We start from the raw sequence: 24,346 nt of genomic DNA on the forward strand, positions 1-24,346 counted from the left end.
ATTAACTAGCGGTAATTAGATATTTGAGATTTGGGGGAAATCACGGTCGCCAGTCCTAAGGACAATTACTATAGTAACTGAAAAAGAAAGGTTATTACACATATAATTAGCACTAGAAGCGTGGCAACTGAAGGTTGACACGTGTAGTGTGAAAACTGAAAGTTTGCCAGAAGTAATAAATTTCGCTACACTCTGACTTAATTTAGCAAAAGAATTAATAAAACCGGAAAATCGAAAGTTAATTTAGTGACTGAAGTTAATAGTGAGCTTTCTTTCTGAAGCACATCGAAATCCAGCAGAATACGGTTAGTCTTGGACTACCTCAACAATCATTTCAAAAGCAACTTGACTCTACGCAATTTAGAAACAAGAGATTTAACTTTGAACTTGAATTAAATGATTCTGAATAATTAACAATAATAAAATTTAGTACGTACCAAGCTGAGCTGCAGTCACAGGTAAGCTAAAATATGCTAACAAAACTCGCACTCTTAATTTGTGCTTGTGTAATCTAACTATTGTAGCCAGCTATGCTTTAACTGCACTTGGAAACTAAAGTAATGAAATGCAATGATAGTACTTTAATGCTGGCGTCTGAATTTCAACGACACTCGGTTTCATTTCGGAAAAAGGAAGGGACCCTGCTTGGTAATGCAATTGGGACAATGAGCAACAAAGGTTCATGCTAAGTTGCTGTAATTTTGCGAGGCAAATGGAACAATGTGAAAAGCTGAGGTCTGCCATACAGTTCTGAAACTTTACGTGCTTTTGGTCTTCCTTGTTAGTTGATTGAAGGTTTGAAGCCGTCGATCGAGGAGGTGGCGACAGTCACTCATTGTCGGCCGTCGCTGTTGCAGAAGCTGGATGTTGGCGCGCGTTCTTCTCAACACGGTCACCAGACGAAACGGGCTCTTGATGTGCGCCAGCTAATGCTTCCCGTCCGCGACACCATGTCAGAAACTATCATTGCAAGTCGAGCGCAATTACATGCTGCTAAACCCCGAAAGCGCGGCAACTCGCGGGAGCGTCACACCACACACCTGCTCCACTCGCTACTCCAGCCAGACTCCGACTGCCCTGCCCGCGCTCCACGCGGCAGAGTTAACACTACCAAAGATCCTACACACTTTGATTCTTCACACGACCTATCGATGTAATCGTTCGATAGCAGTTTTCCCTAGGCAAGACCCAGCGTAAAAATACAAATAATATTTACGAAACAAACCAATTATACACCGACATAAATGCATACATACATATATATATATATATATATATATATATATATATATATATATATATATACAAATAGTAAAACAATTACAATATATAAAGGCACAGAAATGTCATATATTCAGGTAACAAATTAAGGAAAAAACTTACAGTACAACAGATGGAAATAGGAGGATATGCATTTCCGGCGTTACAAGTAGACTCGAGGAGTAGCGATGGGTTGGCCCTTATATCCAGTAGTGGCTGATCTCTTTATGGAGAAATTCGAGGATGAAGCTCTTACAATTGCTGCCTACCAGTCGATGTGTTTCTTCAGATGTGTTAATGACACATTCGTCGTCTGACCACATGGATGGAAAAGACTGAACGAATTCCTGGACCATCTGAACTCAAGACATCCCAACATTATGTTCACCATAGAACTAGGGAATAATGGTCAACTCCTGTTCCTGGATGTCATTGTGAGGAGGAACGCATGGGGGAAATTCAGCCACAATGAGTATAGGAAACCAACTCACAATGGCGTATATCTATAGGTTGACTGCTGCAACCGTCCAACATAGAAGAACAGAGAGATCAGAACGATTGTACACCGAGCCAAGACAGTCTCTGACACGGGCAGCTTGACAACAGAGCTACAACATCTTCAACGTGTATTCATGGACAACAGATATTCAACGAGAGATACCTGCAAAGCATTACATGCCACCAGACGACCTAATACAGAAGAGGAACAAGAAGAAGAGACCAGGATGGTAGCCTTTCTACTATCAGGACCTGTCTTGGCTAAGATCAGCAGCACCCTGAAGAAACATGAAATCAAAAGTGTCTTCTGCCCACCCAGCAAGATCAGGGCCCTTATTGTAACGGTCAAGGACAGTCTGGATTAAGAAAATGTGGTATTTACCTTATACCTTGTGAAATTGGTACGTCTTAAATTTGTCAAACCACCAGAACAGTGGACATAAGATGTTAAGAACACCAAAGACATATGAGGCTACGACAGGTCACTGAAACAGCTGTAGCAGAACATTGTCTTGGTCTTGAACGCACAACGAATTATGACAAAACTAGAATCCTGGCTCAGGCCCACAGATTCTGGGATAGTGTCATCACTGTGTCTATTGAAATCAAGATGGCAGAGAACCTGATCAACCGGGAAACAGGATATCAGCTCAGTATGGCTTGGAATCCGGATTTGGAACTACTACAGAAACACACAAAAATTTTCTTTCTCTGGTAAAGAATCTCAGACGACCAGGGACGTAATTAACAGGATCAGACGTCATACAGAGCACCAGGTGGTAACTGCCTCCTCAGAAGACAGCTAAAGTAGTCATGGAGAACATCAACCACCTGAAACCTCAGGCACCATACAACCTGGGAGAAGACATAATACAAAACACCACAGCGGCTACTCCCACAAGGGATTGCAGAAGTGTTCACAGACATAATATGCAGCTCCAACACCAGCCTCGTGCCACACAAGCACATACTGAATTCAGAATGCCAGGAAGAACACATGGCCTAGAGAGAAAACTGCAGTGGTCGAGAACAGCATAAGGAACGTCTACAGTGCTCATGGCGGGCGCGAACCTAACACAGAGTTCCATGGGATGGCCACCACTGCAGAAGACAGCTGTAACAGATGCAGACAGAAGAGCGAGCGCCTGAAGACGTTGACGATTGCAAGTAACAGCCACAGCAGGCCAGAAGGTGTAGTGAACACCAGGCACCTCCCAGGTGTAAATATGGGACCTGCTCAGCAAAGATCAGTGTTCAGACACAACCACTCATCTAACGACCCACTTTCCGAACTGATCGACAACATAACCAAAGTATTCGACCAGGGACACTGCACACTTGCAGTGCTCCTGTGTGCTGAACAAACTATGGCACAAGTGCTTGCTCTTCAAACTGGTTAACGTGGGTATACCAGCTAAAACCGTCAGAGTAATCAAAGAGTACATCACTAAACTGACCTGCAGGGTGCATGTCGCCACCCATAATTCTGAAGCTTTCACCCCACAAGCTGGTGTCCCTCAGGGTTGCATCTGGTCCCCACTCTTGTACATCCTACACACTGCTGGCATACCTACCATGAAGAAGGAATGCGAAACAATAGGTCTCTACACAGGCGATACAGTCTGTTGTTGCACTGAATTACAGATAACAACAATAAAATGTAAGACACACTTGTTCTTCCTCTGCCTAGGAAAGTGGATGATCAAATGGAGGAAACGACCTAACCTCACAAAAACACAGATAGTCCTTTTTAAACACAGACACCTAACCAAAACAAGACAATAAAAAGAAGACGACATTCACCTAACACTATGGGAAACCCCCTTAAGCCAAAACGACACTTCCAGATGGCCTGCGATCCATATTGACAAACACCTGGAATGGAAGACCCACCTAAGTCGCCTCCTAAACAAAACTAGACTCCAACAAGTGCAAGATTCCGACAAGTGTAAGGTCACTTCAGTGGCTGCAGTACACAAAACGCACTGCATGCCTATGAGACTTTCATGCAACCAATCCTGGCATATACTGCAGCCCCCCTGGGAGGCATACATGCATCAATAGGAAATAGACTTTACAGCACAGAAAGGAGATTCCTTCACAGGATTGCAACACTCTCCCAAATCATACCCAGCACTGAGGTCTACCATAAAACAGTGTCGAACCCCCTCCAAATCAGGTTGGCCAGATTGAGGACAAGGTATGGAAAACATATATTAAACAATAGGCCCGACATAGAAGGCCACATTGCCACCAACCAAAGAACACAACGGAAGCCTGTGTTCAAGTACGTCATCCTATCCCTCACACTAGCCCAGAACACCGCTACAATGTACCCAGACCTAGCCCCCATCTTGGAACCTCTCACTGCAAACACTACAACCCACCACCCCTCCCCCTCCCACACATCTACATGAGAGAACAGGTGACTGAAAAACACACACACACGTACACACAGAGCACCACGGCCACAAGAATCTCAAGACATTGCCAAGGACGACTCAAGGACCTATCACAATCAATCAACTCTGACCTATGTAAGTAGTAATTCATACACCTCACCTCTGTACAAACACTTTACCTGAACTCCATACACTTTTGCAATGTCCTAACTCTTCCTTTCTCCTCACATCACTCTCCATAAGCACTATACTAATGTCAATATATTGTAAGTAATATACATCAAAAATATTTCAGTTAACTACATTCAGAAAATAAGGAAAGTGCAAAATAAAAATGTGATATTTGCAAAAAATTTTATAGTAATGCCTTAATAAATTGTATCAGAAATTACAATATAGTCTCAATTAATTATATTGTAAAATTGTAATTGTCTCTAAATGGATTATGCTCTGTATTGCAAGAAAACGTAAATAAATGCAATAAAAATAAATTGTAAAATTCCATGGACTGAAAAGGGTAAACAACAGCCCACTCTGTCCCCTCCTCAGTATAAAGAACGAAAAAAAGAAGCATAGAGATCAGTGTCTGGGAGTACCTGAGGAAGACATCAAGTTACGATGTCCAAATATCATACTTGGAAGATGAGGACCACTGGTGGTATACCCGATTCTATGACATGACAATGAGTCACTGGGAATGTCTAAGAAATTGTAAAGATGCAGCTCTTTGCTCACTGAAAATTTCACATTCTTTTTGTTTGCATTCGTAGTAACCTGTGAGTATTTCTTTAAGTAAAACATTTCTATGTGAACCATCTATAAGCCTACTACTTTCTTCAGTATTTGGAAAATTACACAGTGAATAATCAAGCGTTGTGACTCACTATTTGAACAAGAAATTAGATATTTCAAGTAACTATTGTGAACTTACTATTAACAAAACGAGATCAAACAAGGGAAAAACTAATATAGATGTCAGAGGTGCTATGCTAACAAGTAGGACAGTCCCACCATGCTCTGTTACAAGTGGCATTATTATGAGGTTCCTTATGCAAGCTTCCTAAATCTCATTTTCTTTTATAAAGTGTTCGCTTTTCAAAAAAATATTTTTTCTTTAGTTTATCAAGAGATTATGAAGGGAACAATAAAACCTGTTTGTAATTACTTTAAGAAATGAGAAAAAGAAGTAGGGATGTATTGAGAAGAGTAGAAGAGTAGAGATTACTATTAATTGTAATTAGAATAAACTCCATAGAACATTTATTAAAAAAAGGAGAGAGAGTGTCTTGTAAAAACAGTCTTAGAAGGATATATAGCATGACGGTTGGGAAAGAAGAGATTTCATATTATGTGTGATGTCCTGGAAGGCAGAACATATAGCAACATTGAGAAGGAAGTGATGAGCTAAGAGAGCAAAGAGGCTGCTAACCAGGGCCAGTTTAAGCGTCAAGCAACACAATCAGCCACTTGGGGCGCCAAGCTGCGAAGGGAACAGAGGCGCCTACATGAAAAATTTCTATATGGGGTGCAACTTAATTAGCAGCGAAAACTGGCATGGGTGAAAGCACGCCCCAGGGGTAAGGGGAAGAAGGGCGCCACATTGTATATCGTATGTGCGGGAAAATGTTCTCGATCTGGCACTGCTACTAACATAGTAGAAAACTAATCATGATGATGATGACGAATAAGTGTTGTTGAAGTTCGTATGGACTTAATTTCCTCTGTAGTAAGGGACTACGGAATTTCTCTTTACAGTATAACTCTAATAAAGCATACCTATTTACAGGTTACAGTTGTTGGGCATAAACTTTATTGTCTCCTTCATATGCGTTAAAGCTTCACTATTTATTTTCTGTAATGTTAGGTATTGAGTGTATGATATCTATAACAACTTTATATTGTTGCCTGAAAAATGTTAGTTTGACTAAGTGATCGATAACTATGTGTGTCTTATGCTTGCATTTTGTTTCTGATTATGAAGATAAGTGATTCAGTGAAAATAGCGGTATTTGCTTTTCGATTTATAGTACTTAATATGTTGACTTTTGCTTGGTTACCGTATCGCTCGTAGTTCACGTTTACACCCTACTGTGACACAAGATCACCTCGATCATCTGTTACTTCTTTGGAATCTGTAGATAAAATCCATGCAACATAAATAATATTCTCGTTACTTATAATTTAGCAATAAGTTAAATTAATTCAGAATATGAACAAATATATAACATATTCTGCTGTGAAAATTTTGTAGGAGGACCCAGTGATCATCTTCCAAATAAGTTGAAGTCTATATCTTTGATCAAGTGTCCGCAGTTTACATCAAAATGCCGCTGCCGATGCAGTCAGCTTTGTACCAAGTGAGTGTGGAAGGGGTTGAGAATTGACAGAAAAGAGAAGTTAATTGTTTTGTGAGAAATCTCGAATTTTGTTTTGCTATGCGGCGCCTCGCGAAGTATTTCAGTGACAGCCATGCAAGTATAGTTCGTGATTTTCAATGAAAATCTTAATATGATTTGATAATAATGTGTCGTAACCTCAAGAGGCAGTATGACATTCGTCTATTTGCATACATTGAATTGTTTTATCAGAGTTGTATCGTCGTTAGTAATTCTTCACGCTTGCGTAGTACAGTAAAGTGCAAAGAGGAATCGATTTGGGTATAAGCAGATCTCTAGCAGTAAATGCAGAGCTGTAATATAAACACATACTATTAGAGATTGGTGCTGTCAGTGAAATGCGTGTTTTTCTTTCGAAGAGATATGTTGTTTTTGTTACTATTTGATTTTCTTTGGTCATCATTAGTAAAGTCTGTGATCATAACTTTGACCGTGTAGCGTATACTATGAGGTTAATTATCACTTATCGGTGTTAGATACAGTCTGTTTAATGTTGGGAGTATTTGGTTTTCAGAGTCCTGTTGAGCCAATGCAAGTAGACGCACCACCGGAGGATAACGATAATAATGAAGAAGAACCATATATTGTGGAAAACCCAACGTTGGTGAGTAGTAATACAGACTGCTGATTTGAAATTACGTTATCTATGTAAGGGCGTGTATAAAGTATATGGAATATAGCGTATACGGTATTGCTGGTGTGAGTAGAAATGAAATATCGAAGTTTGCTGCCCAGTGGGTAAAAAAAAGAAGACTTGGTAGTATTACTGTAAGGAAGTTGTTCAGAAACATGTTAACCAACACTGGCATTAAATTATATTTTTTAACTGGGCTGTTATCGTTGTCATTAGCATCCTTTATGCAATTAAAGGTGTGGATGTTCATCTTTGTCCTTTGGCACGTTGTTCTCCAAAGTACTCTATCTTGGCATAAGACACTCGGTTGAGAGATTTGGCACATGCTCTGCTCATTTGTGATTTGAATGTGGAGGTGTTTTCCGATCAAGCCTGTAAGATGTCATTAGTGTTAGATGCTGATACGCAGTTCTACCTGCATTTGTTTACATATTTTGTTGGCATATGGTTACACAAAGTATTGAAATAGCAGCAAATCTTAAACATACTTTACTTAAATATATTTCGAAAGTGAACACTGGTTTACAGTGTGTGTAATTTCCCAAACATGAAAGCCAAAGCCAAGCTGTTGATAGAAATAAATTGTATTGTATATTTGTTCCTTATTCTTGTACCTCAGCAATTACCGATAGTGTAACAGTGATTTTCTTGCCTCAGTTAAAGAAGGTTTTGGAATAAATCCCATTGTGACATCCCAGTGTAGGAGACAAACAAGCTGCAGTATGTAGTGCAGTAAAGGGAAGTGTGGCCTAGATTAGATTAGATTTACTTTAATTCCAATTGATCCGTAGTGAGGAGGTCCTCCAGGATGTAGAACATGTTGGGAAAACAACAATACATGACAAATATTTACAACTCAAACAAATAAGATAATGTACCATTCCACAGGTCCCAAGTGGAATGATATTCATTTTTTAATGAACACTATATGAAAGAATCATTTTACAAATACTAATGCACTGAATTTAAAATAAGAAAAGTTTTTATTTGGTTATTTATAAGGTAATAAACGTGTAATACAACTACTATAATGCTTATTTACAATGAACACATTGAAGTTAGATTGTACACACACACACACACACACACACACACACACACACACACAAAAAAATCAGTTGGTTCTTCTGAGAAATTCATCAATGGAGTAGGAGTTGGCCACCAATAAATCCTTTAGGCTTCTCTTAAACTGAATTTCATTGGTTGTTAAGCTTTTTATGGCCGCTGGCAAGTTATTGTTTCTGAATAATGCACACCTTTTTGTGCAAGACGAAGTGACTTTAAATCCTTTTGAAGATTATTATTATTTCTAGTACTGATTTCATGAATTGAGCTGTTGATTTGAAAAAGTGATATATTTTTAATGACAAATTTTATTAAAGAATAAATATATTGGGATGCAGTAGTTAGTGTCCCTAGTTCCCTAAACAAGCTTCTGCAGGATGTTCTTGAGTTCACATCATATATAACTCTTACTGCACGTTTTTGTGCCCAGAAAACTTTAGCTTGGCTTGGTGAATTCCCCCAAAAAATAATCCCATATGACATTATGGAACGAAAATAAGCATAGTATGCCAGCTTTTTCATTTTTATATCCCCTATGTCTGACACAATTCGCATTGCAAGTAGAGATTTGTTAAGATGCTTAAGCAGTTCTGTGGTGTGCTTTTCCCAGTTGAATAATTAAATACACACTTTGATGCTAAAATGATGGTTTCTCGAGCAATCGCACATTCACAGTAATTGAGATGAAGAATAGTAGAAATTACAGCATCCATAAAGTAAGGTTAGCGCTATTACTGAATGAGGTGGCACATTAATTCCCTGGAAGATTTAATTGTTCCCTGATTACCAAAAAATGATTATGGCAAATGCTAGAATAGCTTTTGAAGTCTTAAGAAATACATGCGACAAGAGACTAACGAATTATCTCACTCATTTACACACAAAATATATAGAATAAAACACTGCTGACACGTTGCATCAAATTATATATCTGAGTAGGTATCTGTGCAGTGAGGCAACAACCTTAAGTAAGAATTTGACCAGTAACTGGTGCTTGTGCGGAAATATGGAAGCGTCCAATCCCGCGCATCTGCTTTGACCCATGACGTCACAAATATGGCGGAAACGACCATAAATCACGATTCCAGTATGGCGCATATAAAGTCGTTACATACATATTATGAGGACGAAAATACATCGAAAAACAAACACACACACACACATTCCACAAAAAGCCTAATGACACTAACGGGACAAGTGGGGGAAATAGGGGGTTTTTGGGTGGGGACAAACTAAATATAAACAAATTTACACACCCACCCCCATACAAAACGACGAAAAAAACGGATATCACAAAACTCCCCAAATACCACTAAACACAATATCATCTGGAATCTGACATTTCCCTTGACCTATATAGCCCAAAAACATCTCCTGATGCCAACACATTGGGATCGAACACTTCCCTTGACCTGTTATCCTTACGACATCTCCACATACAGCCATCCATGGTCCGAGACACCGGAACTTTAAGTAAGCCTCATTTCTTCACGACTTACTGAACACTTCACGACTTCATCCAAAAATCCGAATAGTTGAAGAAATTTTATTAGAGACAACGCACTGTCCATCATCATAGCCGACAACCGAATACTGTTGACCCTGTCAGTCATATCCATACCTACCAAAGCCATAAAAAAAGCAATTTACCAAAATTCCCACACGATGCCACACTCGCAAACTCAGCCAAAAACATCACCTTACACACCACCAGAGAGCACCACCGATCGCATCAAAATGACACCTACAAACACTCCACTCTCACAAACTAAATTCCGCGCCGTTGTGACGTCACACACAACAGCCTTACGTCACGGGTCAAAGCCAACGGGTGGGATCGGACACTTCAGTCGACCCTGCTTGTGCAGTATTATTTTTCAATAAAGAGTAAAATAAGTGTTTTAGAATGTAGATATTTCTTTTGTTCAAAGTATCCATGAATAATTTAGTATGAAAGTGTCCATTTTTAAAATTCGTATCCATCCTTGAAAATGAAAGACCAGTAACAAAATCTTGTCTATACAACACGAAGTTATAGTTGAACAGAACAATAGATGTTTCATTAGGCTACAGGATAAGGGCATATTAGATCGGAATGTGCACATAGCTTCATAAAAACAGTGAACAAAACATAAAATTTGTAACAAATGTTGTGTAACTGTGCGTGAAACTGTTGTAGATGACTGAAAAGGCTTTTCTGACAATTAAGAACATGCGAATCATAGTATTAGTACTGGAATCTGGGGGCAAATATTGTTATTGTTCTGTGCACATTATATTGTTAGTTATGGATGTTGTCTGCAATCTGCATGCCTATTTTGTTTTTCTGCATGTAGGTACTTTCCGAGGACACTTCTATACATGAGGTCTCTAAAGTGGACAGCAAAATTTCTGTCCCTTTGATTTGACAGAGCTATGAAAAACCTAAGGCGAAACAAGGCACATGCAGTATGTGACATTTCCTCAGAATTATTGAGAGACTTGGGAGAAACCATACTTGACAAAACTATTCCACCTAGTATGCAAGATATGAGAAAAGTGAAATACCATCCTTCTTTATCTGAATTCTAAAGGTGACTTGTGCTGACAGTTGAGAGTAGAACTGAACCATCAACTTAATAAGTTATGGTTGCAAAATACTGACACAGATTATTCATAAAAGAAGGGTAAGGCTGGTAGAAGCAAACCCCAGGGAAGATCAGTTTGGATTCTGGACAGATGCAGCTACACTCGATGCACTACTGACCATTTGACTTATTTTAGAAGATAAATTGTAAAAGGCCAAAGGTTTATACTATTTGTACATTTAGAACATGATTTTTGACAGTGTTTACTTTTTAATACACTCTTTGAAATTCTGTAAACAGCAGGCATAAAAATAAAAAAGCTGGCATACTATGCTTACTTTCGTTCCATAATGTCATATGGGATTATTTTTTTGGGGAATTCACCAAGCCAAGCTAAAGTTTTCCGGGCACAAAAACGTGCAGTAAGAGTTATGTGATGTGAACTCAAGAACATCCTGCAGAAGAGAACTCTGAAAAGTTCAAAAAGAAGAAATAAAGGCTTTAAACTCATTTTGGTTGCAGTAGACAAAAAAGAGCTTGGAAGATTGGTTCAGTAGCATGAGCAGTGTCTTGACAAGAGGCTATCACATGATTATTGGCTAAGTAAAGCAAGGATAATGGGATGCAGATGAATTAAATTGAGCAATGCCGAAGAAAATTTTTTTTTATTTGGGTAGTAAGATGACTGATTGCAGAAATCAAGAGGATATGTTAATGGAGACTGGCAATAGTTCCTGAAAAAGTGGTCTTCGGATTAACCAACATCTTTCTGATCTTGATATGTACCCATATCATGTTGCCCCTGCCACCTTGTGGCTGTCAACCATACAGCCTCTTCCTTCAGTCCAGTGGCTTCACTACAACAGTTGCGACTGAACAATCTTTGCAACTGGCCAGCTTTAGGTGATCTATCACTTTCTTGTCACTGCCTGATGAACCAGTTGCCATGTTGTGTCTGTAACCTACAGATTGCATTGATGAGGTTGTGGAAGACTTCTCCAATACAGTTGTGTTGCTGGAACTATTTCCCTTTCTACAGGCCCACTCCACTGCTAGCTGGTGACGTGAGGGACCAGAGATGTTGCAACAGCTATTCAGTATTGTTGAAGGGCTCAGCAACATCTTGAGTTACATCCTTCATGTAGACCTTCATTATTTTTAAGCAGCTTTGAGCTAGTTCACACTATCTAACTAAATGTCTCGTCTTTTAGAAGATATGCCACTTCATTCAAAGTGTTGGCCAAGCTCTGTAATCTTCTAACCGCCAAAGATCAGCAACTGCTCCAGGTCTCATCCTAATGGTGGTATTTGTACCAGTGTTGGTTCTTGCTAAACACCTGCAACTCACTATTCAGCAGCACTGACACCAACTTCTTACTCAGCTACCTTTCAAATGCATAGGCAAAAAGTTGAAGAAATCTCTGTACCATTCACCTACCCCACCCCCCTCAGTCTTGCCAAATTATGTAATAAACCTTTTGCTGATTGGGTACATGCTTCAGGCTTCACTTGCTACAGCTCCAGGCTGTGGGCTGTGATTAAACTCGTAATCAGATGATCCAACATCTGAATGTTACTTGGAGACTTTATCGATTCATGTTCTTCACCTGTATTTGGCTAGGTGTTTTCCCTTTGCAGTAGCGAGGTAGTATCATCGCCTTAATCGTTAAATTAGGCAAAACCCCCGACATCCATTGAAAGGTATCAGCCATTTACCTCACCAATATGCTCAGCAAACTGGTTGAAAGAATGGTAGCCTGAAAATTACACTGGATTCTCAAGTCACAGAGGCTTTTGTTCCCCTGTCAGTGTAGTTTCCAGGAGGGACAATCCATTACCAGCCATCTGATTAGGAAACAACAATCTGACAAGTCTTTCTAAATGCCAACACCTCACTGCACTCTTTTTTGACATACATAATGCAAATGGCAACACATGATGGTATAATATTTTTCTTATCCTCTGTGAATTGGATTTCAAAGCTCAGTAAAGATTTTTGTCTGAGAGCTAGTACATCACTTGGATCCCTACAGGTTCTAGAGAATACCATGCAGCCAGGCTCTGTACTGAATGTCACACACTCCCTCATGATCAATGGGCTAGTGACATCCATCCGACAACTTTCCTCTCCTATGTCCCATGTTGGCGATTTTTGCATGTAGTGTAGCTCCCAGTCTTTGATATTGGCTGAAGCTAGTAGGTGCCATATATGGGACCTCTTCTTGGACCCTTTCCCCATGACTTCCACCTTTCTCCCCTAAAACTGCAAGTCGTGCACTACTGGGACTCCTCTTTCCTAAAAAGCTGACTTGGCAGCCCCGTATTTGTCAACTAAAGACTAGCTGCATGGAAAAGTTTAACTCTCTCTCTCAGCTTCATCTTGGGTTGCGAATCGCGCTAGTCTCCTCCATATTTACCAACCCCTGGTCTCGTTCAGATTGGATTATAGTTGTCATGTTTATGGCTCAGTGGCTCCTTCAGCTTTGAAATTGTTGGACCCAGTCCAACATTCCGGAGTAAGACTGGTCACTGGTGTTTTCTGGACTAGACCCATAAACAGTATCTCTTCCAAAGCAGAGATCCTCCTTCAGTTCCAGTGATACCAACTCTCGCTCACTTAAGAAATTACCATCTGAGAATTTCCTAATCACCCAATCAATCAAATTCTCCTTGTATACAATGGGCATAGTCTCCCTGACACCCAGCCTCGGGTGGGATTACCAATGGTAATGTGCCTGGAGGCTGTCTGCCGTGACCTCCACCTGACTTCCTCAGAAAGTGCTCCACACATTTTCCCACACTTCCCCACTTGGTTAGTACTCAGACAACATATTAGGACCAATCTACTTCAGGGATCTAAAGTTTGTTGCCTCCAGGAATATGAGGGTGCTGCTGTAATTTTTGCTGGTGGCTCTAAAACCACAGATTGTACAGGATGTGCTTTTACATTTCCTGCCAGTCAAGAAGAATATTTGTTGCCAATAACATTTAGTATTTTTACACCAGAGCTGGTAGCCCCTAACAAAGGCCTATGTTTATTAAACAGATACACCTCATCTGTATTTTAATTTGTAGGGATTCAACAAGCAGTCTTCAACTTGTTGTTTGGTGTTACTCTTGTCCCTGTGATCTCTGCTATTCCTGACTGCCTGACTTTAGCCATGCTGCTCAGTTCTCATTTTCTGGGTCCCCAAAACTTGTGTTCCCTAGGGTGTGAACTGGCTGACCATTTGGCTAGAGAAGCAATTCTTACCAGCATTCACTTTGACCATCTTGGGTGTGAATTTGTAGGTGCAAACAAAACCTCTTATCACTCGTAGATCAAACATCTGGTGGTCTACTGCTGCTTCTAATATACTCTGTACGGCCAAGGAGACTGTTGCTGCCTGGCATTATCCCGCTGGCTGGCACTCTCACTTCCATTCCTCCCGGAAGGAATCCACTTTCTCACATCACCTCTGCATTGTCGTATTAGATTGAGCCATAGTTTCATTTCATGCAATGAACCACACCCAGATTGTTGTTACAGGATGTTATGGACAGTACTTCACAACCTGGGATGTGCCAAACCCCCCCCCCCCTCCATTCTCTATGTCATTGCTAAACATAGTCTTCAACAAGTGAGGTGGCCGAAGCTTTGCATGGAACTTTCACATGGTCCTAAGGACACAGTTAACCCCACGACTCTCCGCTGTCACTTCCTCTTGATTCTTGACACTTGCCGGGACCATGAAGTGGTTTACACCAACTGCTCGATGGCTGATGGTCACATTGGCTTCACATATGTTCATGGGGGACATACTGAACAGCACTCATTGCCAGATGGCTGCAGTGTTTTCACTGCAGAGCTGGCGGCCATTTCTCGTGCTCTTGATTGCACCCACTCATGTCCTGGTGAGTCGTTTCTTCTCTGTACTGACTCCTTCAGCAGTCTACAAGCTATCGACCAGTGCTACTCCCGCCATCATTTGATAGCGACCATCCAGGAATCCATCTATGCCCTGGAATGGTCCAGTTGTTCCATGGTGTTTCTGTGGGCCCCAGGCCACATCAGAATCCCAGGAAATGAACTTGCCAACACACTGGCCCAGCATGCTACACGGAAACTGCTTCTGGAGACCAGCATGCCCGTAACTGACCTATCATTATTATACCACGTTTTTCAGATTTGGGAGACGAAATGGCGTAATCTCAGTACGCACAACAAATTGTGACCCATTAAGGGAGCCTATGTATGTGTGGAAGTCCTCCATGCAGGCCTCTCGCAGGGATTCTGTGGTTCTCTGCCGGCTCCGCATTAGCCATACGTGGCTAACACATGGCTACCTACTTTGTCGCGAGGATCCACCTCGGTGTCACTGTGGCTCACATATGACTGTCGTCCACATCTTGCCGGACTGCCCACTTTTAGCCCCTCTGCAGCGGACTTTTAACCTTCCCAGCACCCTACGTTCGGTGTTGAGCGACAGTGGCTCAACAGCAGATTTAGTTTTAAGTTTTATTCATGAGGGGGGGAGGGGGGTGGTTTAATCGTACCATTTAAGGGTGGCCATTTAGCCTTCTCTCCGAGGCCACCACCTTCCTTCCATTTTAACTCTGTCACACTTTCTTTGCATTTGTTTGTCTTGGTGGTTATCTTTTCCTTACATGTATTCATCCTGCCTTGTCTTTTTGGGGTGGACATTTTAATGTATTGCAGAGTAGCTGGCTCATCCTCTTTTATTATTGTGATTAGCCAGCCCAGACCGTCTGCTCTAGGGTTTTATTACCTTCTTCTACTTTTCCTTGTGGTGTATGTTTTCCCCATTTTTTGTTCATTCCATTTCTTTTTAGGTATGGTTCCCCATTCCTTTACCTCCTTTTACTTTCTCAAACATACTTTGGATGTTTTTGTACCTTGAGCCTTGCTTGCATCAGGAAAAAGGGACTGGTGATTCTGTAGTTTGGTCCCTTTATACCCCAAACCAATCTCCCAACTAGAAGGCATTCTATACCGTTAACTGTCTTCCACCTTAGTCAGTTTGGTGGGGGTTGGATGCTGGTGGGGCTTCTCCTGCCGCACGTGAGCCCTGGGAGACCCCTTGTCTGCTATGACCTGTGTTCTTAAATTATTGCTCAGTTCTGGCATCAGTATTGCTTCCAGTGCCTTGATTTTATCACTGCTATGTACTTTCATTATTCAATCTGCTTTCTGGTGGATGTCACTAACTTTCGATGAGCTACCTGTTGACCAAGAGACTGATTGCATCTCTGTTTAGTCCCTTAACCCCCAACCAATCAACAGCGACACAGTAAAATGCATGTGTCCATTGAACCTTTTTGAAAATACAAGGTAACTGCACATTTTCCAGGTGATTGGAACACCCAATTACTTCCAAATTTATGATAAAATATCTGTTGCTTCGCATTATCTGCGCCTATACCAATGAACTTCACTGTTGAGCTCCACAAACATTTCTCCTTGTCCATAATTTTTTTTTTATGACGCAACCAAAAGAGGAGTTGTTGGTGTTCTTCAGTGAAAACATTTTGAGAGAAAAAAATTCTGTCATTTCCCAGTTTGCTGCCATTGTAGTCAGTGAACAATTGTATGAGTATTTCAAAAGTATTTGGCTGCTTTTCTGTTTGGTGGAGAGAGATTACATTATAATTCATCAAAAATTTGTCATAATGTTTTTTCTGCACTCATTTAATCTTAGTCCTATTTATGCTTTTTAAAAAGAGCAGAGTCTGAAGTATGTGATGAAATTCTTTGTCCTCACAGTAACTTTCTACTGTGACCATTGAAGCAAAATGGATCTTTCCCATGTGTCAGAACTTTGTTCACTTGTACTTGTTTGTGTGTTGTGAGGTGCTTTTGTTTTACTTTTGCCATTTGAATGTTCACATATTGCAGATTTGGTGATAAATTTTTGATGCTGAATATTTTTTGAATGAAGGAAAACCACACATTATCATTGATGAAGGGTCTTCAAAATACACAAAAGTTATTTGGGGTGTTTGCCAAGCAAATGTTCTTAACTCCTAGTTGTTCATGACACGTATTATAGGCAATGTTAAAAATATCACATACAGTCTGTCTCCGTATTTCAACATGTTAATAACATTGGCTACATTTTGTAAGATTATACATTGTAGAGAAGTGTGGAATAATAGAAATCATTCTGACTAGACGGACTGACAAATGTAAATAATTTAGGAGCAAAGGTAACAACTCGCTGAAAAGTGGAGGCAGTAAGTCTTCCACAGGTTTTGTTATATGCCGTTTGATGACTCCATGCCTCTAATATTTACGAGCTGTTACCCTTGCCTGTAAATTATTTACATTTTACCAGGACTTGCCAGCACCATGTGTAATACAAATACTTAAGACTGACAGACTGATTTACTGCAGCCTTTGGTCGGTGGTCCAGCCTGGGTCCTATACTTCCTACCTTTTTATTCTCTTTTATATTTGCCATTTTTAATGTTTTCTTTCCTAAAATTTTATTGTCTTGTGTGAGCTGCTCGTTTTCTGGGGGTAACAGAGGGTGAGTAGTACTGGCCAGATGCAGAGGGTGCTTCTCCCATTGCAAATCATATCTGGGTGACTTCCCAACTGCATTCTGGTGGAGCGACTCTCCCACCTTGCTCCCTCTCACTCCTCTCCTACTTCTCCTTGCTTTTACCTCTTTCTTATTATACCTTGGTTGCAATTGGGCTTCACAGGATTTGCCTTTTTTATGCTTCTTCTGATGATCCCTGATTCGATATGTATAGAATGAAGGGACTGGTGACCTCGCAGTTTGATCCCTTTAACTAAAATACACCAGCATACTAATCTTTTGCAAGAACTGAGTCATCCATTTGTGAGCCTCCGGGTGTCTGTATGTAGGTTTGCTTGGATGTTGTTAGTTCCTGAGTTCCTCTTCAAACTGCACTGGAAACAATTACCGTTCAGATCCAATTGGACTCTGCAGTAACAATAAGCAATCTTTATCTCCCACCAGGCTGATCTCCCAAGCTTCCTGCTCTTCGTACACTTCCTAGACAGTTTGTTGCCTCCTCTCTTGCCTCCTCTCTTGCCTCCTTGGGAATTTTAACACCCATAACCGTCTATGGATTGGTATTGTGACCACTGATTGGGGCAAGACTGTTGAAAACTTGCTGGCAGCACTTGATCTGTGCCTCTTCAACATTGGAGCTCCCCCACACTTTAGTGTGTACACATCACTTTCTTGGCCATTGATCTGCCCATCTGTAGCCCTGGATTCTTCCCGTCTGTTCAATGGGCAGTTCATGACTGTTTGTGTGACAGCAATCATTTTCCCATCGTCTTTTCTTCAGCAGCACTCATCTGGGTGCCTTCCCAGGTGGGCTTTGACTTACCCAGGTGAGCCTTAACTAATACAGATTGAGATGCCTTTTCCTCGGCTGCCATCCCAACTGCTCCATCACATGATGGCACTGACGAGTCCGTGCGGAGTATGACAGACACAATCCTTTCGGCAGCTGCTTCGGCATTTCCTTCTTCAGGTTCTCCCCGATAGAAGACTATCCCCTGGCGGACCCCAGAAATTGTTGCGGCTATTAAGAACTGTCATTGTGCCTTTCATCACAACAGACAGCATCCATCTCTCGACCACATTCTGGCCTTTAAATGGGATGCTCAGACCTGTTATCTTCTTAAGTGTGAAGTGGATTTGTTGGGAATGATATGTTGCTGCCATAGGGAAGCATAATCCCTCTTTATGCATGTATGGTGAAGTATCGGGTCCATTTTTGGCTGCCATCCTCCTACAGGTGTTCCAGGAATTTCCCTGAACACTATTATCCTCACCAGCTTGGACTCATATTGCTGAGAATTTTACTCGAGATTTCGCCCATGCCTCAGCGTCTGCTATGTGCCTGTATTCCATTATCTCAGATACCATCTGGAATGATTCCCTTTATCACAGGCTGCAAGGAGCAATACACAAAGCGCAATCTTGGACTTTCACTCATGGCTTCCATTTTTCGGCTGCCAAAACCAGCATTATGCATTTCTGTCATTTCTGTACAGTCCATCCACAACCATATCTGTACCTTGATGGCCAGTCCCTCAATGTGGTAGACTGGTCTTTGATGCCCAGTTGACATGGCTTTCCAATCTTCAACTAAAGCAGACATGTTGGACACACTTTAGAGATTTTCGATGCGTCGGCAACACCAATTGTAGTGTGGACCACTCTACTCTGATACTGCTCTACACAGCATTGGTTCAGTCCCATCTAGGTTACATTAATCTTGCATAGAGCTCGTCATCACCTTTTACATCGCAGATGCTGGATCCGATACGTTATTGTGGGGTACGATTATCAACTGGTGCCTTTTGGACTAGCCCCATGATCAACCTTCTAACGGACACAAAGGTTCCACCATTGCAGGTTCTGCACCAACAACAGTTGATTGCTTATGCTTTATGCATCTGCTGCTCCCAGGAGCACCCGAACCACTGTCTGCTCTTCCCAGGTACAGAGATCGACTTCCCACAACAGCAGCCCAGGTGTGGGGGTTACAGTCACCATCCACATCTTGTCCCTTTTTTCTCTTCCTCCATTCACAGCTCTGTCTTGATCTGTCACAAGGTCTGAAAGCCTCAGCTCATTCTGAGGCCTTCCGCTGCCAATACTTCTCCATTCTTGGTGCGTTTTGGTTGCCAGTCATGCAAGCTTTGCTTACGTTCGTAAGGGTTGTAATGAACTCTGCTCTCTGCCAGGTGGCTGCAGTCTTTTCAGTGCAGAGTGGCTAACCATCTCTCGCCCTCTGGATTAATTCTGTTCCTGCACCAGTGAGTCCTTCCTCATCTTAGCAACTGTTTGATAAGTTTACAAACTCATGAACAGTTTTACCCTCGCCATCCCTGACCATCCAGGATTCTCTTTTTGCTCTTGAACCTTGAGCACTCTCAGTGGTCTGTGTGTGGATCCTGAGTCACGTGGGGATCCTGGGGAATGAATTCACTGACAGGCTGGTCCAGTTGGCTACCAGCAAGCCGCCTCTTGAGATTGGTACTTGGAATCAAATCTTCAGTCAGTTTTATGCCATCAGATTGTAAGAATTTGGAATACAGAATGGTGTACTTTGACTTTGCTGAACAAACTAAGGGTGATAAAGGAGATCACAAATTTGTGGAGGTCCTCCACGTGGGTCTCTCACAGTTAAGCTATCGTTATTTGCTGGCTCCGCATTGGCCACACTTAGCTGACTCGTGGTAATCTCCTCCATTGTGAGGATCCACCCCATTGTCGTTGCTGTGTCCGTTTGATGGTGGTCAACATTTTGCTGTACTGTCCTAACCTAGCCACCTTGCAGCGCATTCTTAATCTTCCTGACCCACTGCCAGTGGTGTTAGCATACAATGCCTCAGTGGCTGACGTAGTTTTTTGGTTTATTCGTAAAGGGTTTTTTTCTTGCCACTCTCTCTCTAAGGCAGGGTGCGTCAGCCACGTTGGCCCAATGAGTTTGGCAGGATGCCCTGTTGCCTCCTCTGTCCCAAATGGGCAGCGGCTGTCTGGGCTTAGTGGTCCGCCCCAGTGCTCCCCTACCCACTCTTTTGTTCTTCTTCCCCCTTCTCACATGTTCTGTTTGACTTAGTACTTTTCCTCAGTTTTCATATGCTTCTCTTGCCTTGTTTGTGTCACTAGTTTTTCTGGGTAATGCGTGCGGAGCATCTGGTAAGTGGCAGGGAGTATGGCCTCCATTGCACTTTCTGCCTTGGGGGGTCTCTGGCTGCTCCCTGGATGAGGCACCTTGCGTGCCTTTTTTTCTTTCCCCCTTCTTGTCTTTCTTGTTCCCTTCCCTAGGCTGTGTTGATATTAGGACCTTAGGATTTTCTTTCCTTGAGTTTTGCGCACTAGGCACGTCTTTGGTGGGTGGTTTTCTTTAATTGCCTGTTCCAGGTAGGAAGGACTGATGACCTCATGGTTCAGTCTCTTTAATCATTAAACCAACTGACAAAGGCCATGCTGCAAGTCGAAGGCAGGCACAAGCATTGGTTCATGGCCTGTGGTGATGTTGAGGCAAAAAGACCTAAGATGGACTGCTGTGTGAATAAAGCACCATGCTAGAGGTCAGGTGAAAGGATGAATTTGCAAAGGAAGTCAGCCACTATGATAAGTTCAGCCATGTTGGCAACGGAAAGTCCAAGGACAACATAGCCTGCCCATAAGTTGTATGACTAGGTCCACAGTGCAGTTCTCATGGATATTGTTATCATTAGCTGTGGTCTGAAGTTTTCAGAGTGTGGTTCAAATAATCTGACGAGGCACTGTGCACGCATCTGAACCCGTGTCAATGTAGTAGTGTAAATCTATGGAATGGTCAAAGAGATACAAGCATCCTTTGGAGGATGACGTTTTTGTAGAAGGGAGGAGACTTGGTGATGTGGTGGGGGCCAATGCACTCAAGATGGTTCATGTTTGTCATTTTTTGTAACAGTAAGGTTGCTGGCAGTTGCGAGCAGCTGGCTACAGTGAATGGGAATCAGCTGGCACAGTGTTTGCTGCAGGTGTTGTGGTGCCATCTGCAATCAGCATTCAGTGCTTGGAGAGGGGCCCATTATGTCAGCTTCGCTGTCTGGTCGGGTCGTGGCGGTAGTGGTACCTGAATTGATGTGCTCCTGTGCTGTATCACTAAATAAAACCTGTCTTCTAGGGTGAGATTTTTGTTTAACAGATTCACTTTGTGCACAATTATTGTGAGCTCTAAGCGTGGTGGGAGTTAGACGATCGCTAATGTCGGGTCCGACGTATAAGCAGAGTCCACAAGCAAACATTATCGGTGCCACATTAGTGAAGGACATCCTGCAGTGTGTTGCTCATCATAAATCACGTGTCATATCTGTTGCTCAGGGGTGTGTGCAATTAGTTGTAGTAGTGCTGTTTTTGTTGCATCATACTTGTTGTGTACCAGCAGTAATGGAATAATGTTATTGATTATTCCTACATGTTCGGTAAGGTGGCATATCTACATAACAAATTCTGAGTTATCATTCACAATGCCTAGTGAAGGGAATTCACACTTGGCCGTCACAAAGCATAATGTCATTTTATAAGACTAGAAAAGTGGAAGTTTATATTTTGGTGTAGTTTTACATTGTCCTGTGAGGTTGAGAAGTAGCTGCACTGCCTGAACCGAAATCGTTGTTTGTGCCATGGTTGACTCTGGGAACCTTGCGACAACATTGCACAATGGTTGTTTGTACGAAACAGTTGTGTTGAATGCCAGCGATGGTGCAGCAGTAGACATGGAAGACACCGTTGGTACCATATCCGTTTGCATAAAAACCAAACACGAGTTGTCCTCGAAGCTGGTTAACATGGGTCAGCATGCAAGTTCACTAATAAAGACTCTGATGGTGGGCATTCTGAGTTACAGTCATTGTCTCTTACAAGGCAATGTTCGTGCAAGCTTCTTGTACAATATTCCGCACTGTTGTTTGGTGAAGCCAATGAGAACACTGGACCGTAGTCACTGATGATGAATTCAGAGCAGTAGAGCTGTGAGAAACAGTGATCAAAGTAAATTTTGTCCATTTTATTAATGCACAATAAAGTAATGAGAAATTGCATTTTGCAAATAACTCTGCAACCACTGCAGTCACATTCACCAGAGTGGATGTCTTTCTCTGTGTAGTGGAAAGTAACGCACCCATAACACACAAACACAAGTATTACTGATTTAAACCTTATTCATGACCGCACAGTACAGAAAGCCACATTTCTGTTGTGTTGGTAAGCACAAATTGACTGTCCAAAGCACAGATGATGCACACCTTCACTCGGCTACGTTGGTCAGTGATCCTCTTTGACTAAATGTCCCCATTTTGAGCCGATTTTCATTTTGTACTCATCTCTTAGTATTATGTCCGTAACTTCTAATCTAGTTAGCAAATTTCTTTCATATAGAGCCATCATAACTAAGTCATCTGCCAATCTAATTATCTCTAGTCTTTCTCCATTTATTATGATGCCTATACAAATTCTTTGCACTTGTTCGATGCATATTCTATGTGGATGTTGAATAGGGATAGGAACAGATAGAATTCTACTCTAGCAAATTTTAGGATTATGTCTTCTTTTTGGGCATTTCTTATCTTTGTATAGCATCTTTATTATTTTTCTGTATCTTTAGTGTAGTTTAATCATTTTAGAATTTCCATTAGTTTGTTAGAGTTGAGTTTTGAATGTTTTCCTGAGGTATACAAAGTCCAGTTAAATTTTTCTGTTGAGCCTGAAACTGCTTTCAGTTGTATTATGAAGGCATAGGATAGCTTCTTTGTGTTGCTGCCCTCACAGAACCCAAATTAGTCTTCAGCTAAATTGGCTTCAGGTTTTCAGTCTTGTTCTAATGCATCACTATATTATTTTTGTTAATATTTTTGAAGTGTGAGTTAGTGCACAAAGCAATGTGATCTTCACATGTGGTTGCTTTGGCCTTCATTGGAATACTTATTGTGGTAATTTTCATAGTCCTTTTGGACGCAGTCTTTTTGGAATGATACCAGATATACACTCCTGGAAATGGAAAAAAGAACACATTGACACCGGTGTGTCAGACCCACCATACTTGCTCCGGACACTGCGAGAGGGCTGTACAAGCAATGATCACACGCACGGCACAGCGGACACACCAGGAACCGCGGTGTTGGCCGTCGAATGGCGCTAGCTGCGCAGCATTTGTGCACCGCCGCCGTCAGTGGCAGCCAGTTTGCCGTGGCATACGGAGCTCCATCACAGTCTTTAACCCTGGTAGCATGCCGCGACAGCGTGGACATGAACCGTATGTGCAGTTGACGGACTTTGAGCGAGGGCGTATAGTGGGCATGCGGGAGGCCGGGTGGCCGTACCGCCGAATTGCTCAACACGTGGGGCGTGAGGTCTCCACAGTACATCGATGTTGTCGCCAGTGGTCGGCGGAAGGTGCACGTGCCCGTCGGCCTGGGACCGGACCGCAGCGACGCACGGATGCACGCCAAGACCGTAGGATCCTACGCAGTGCCGTAGGGGACCGCACCGCCACTTCCCAGCAAATTAGGGACACTGTTGCTCCTGGGGTATCGGCGAGGACCATTCGCAACGATCTCCATGAAGCTGGGCTACGGTCCCGCACACCGTTCGGCCGTCTTCCGCTCACGCCCCAACATCGTGCAGCCCGCCTCCAGTTGCGTCGCGACAGGCGTGAATGGAGGGACGAATGGAGACGTGTCGTCTTCAGCGAAGAGAGTCGCTTCTGCCTTGGTGCCAGTGATGGCCGTATGCGTGTTTCGTGCCGTGCAGGTGAGCGCCACAATCAGGTCTGCATACGACTGAGGCACACAGGGCCAACACCCGGCATCATGGTGTGGGGAGCGATCTCCTACACTGGCCGTACACCACTGGTGATCGTCGAGGGGACACTGAATAGTGCACGGTACATCCAAACCGTCATCGAACCCATCGTTCTACCATTCCTAGACCGGCAAGGGAACTTGCTGTTCCAACAGGACAATGCACGTCCACATGT

General features: G+C 42.2%; 1 protein-coding gene across 2 annotated transcripts in view; it reads left to right on the top strand.

Annotated features, from left to right (window-relative positions):
• Positions 1-6,440: 6,440 nt before the first annotated feature.
• The window catches only part of LOC126229611 (COP9 signalosome complex subunit 1-like), a 93,119-nt gene continuing 75,213 nt past the window's right edge, over positions 6,441-24,346 (top strand). The window contains exons 1-2 of one of the 2 annotated variants that reach the window (XM_049942353.1): positions 6,441-6,517; positions 7,071-7,160. In XM_049942353.1, coding sequence (XP_049798310.1) covers positions 6,485-6,517; positions 7,071-7,160 — 123 coding nt within the window. In that variant the 5' untranslated portion in view covers positions 6,441-6,484. Of the gene's footprint in view, positions 6,632-7,070; positions 7,161-24,346 lie in introns of both variants that reach the window. The other variant, XM_049942352.1, reaches the window with a different exon arrangement.

The sequence above is a fragment of the Schistocerca nitens genome, unplaced genomic scaffold (assembly GCF_023898315.1).
Source record: "Schistocerca nitens isolate TAMUIC-IGC-003100 unplaced genomic scaffold, iqSchNite1.1 HiC_scaffold_376, whole genome shotgun sequence".
NCBI classification, from domain to species: domain Eukaryota; kingdom Metazoa; phylum Arthropoda; class Insecta; order Orthoptera; family Acrididae; genus Schistocerca; species Schistocerca nitens.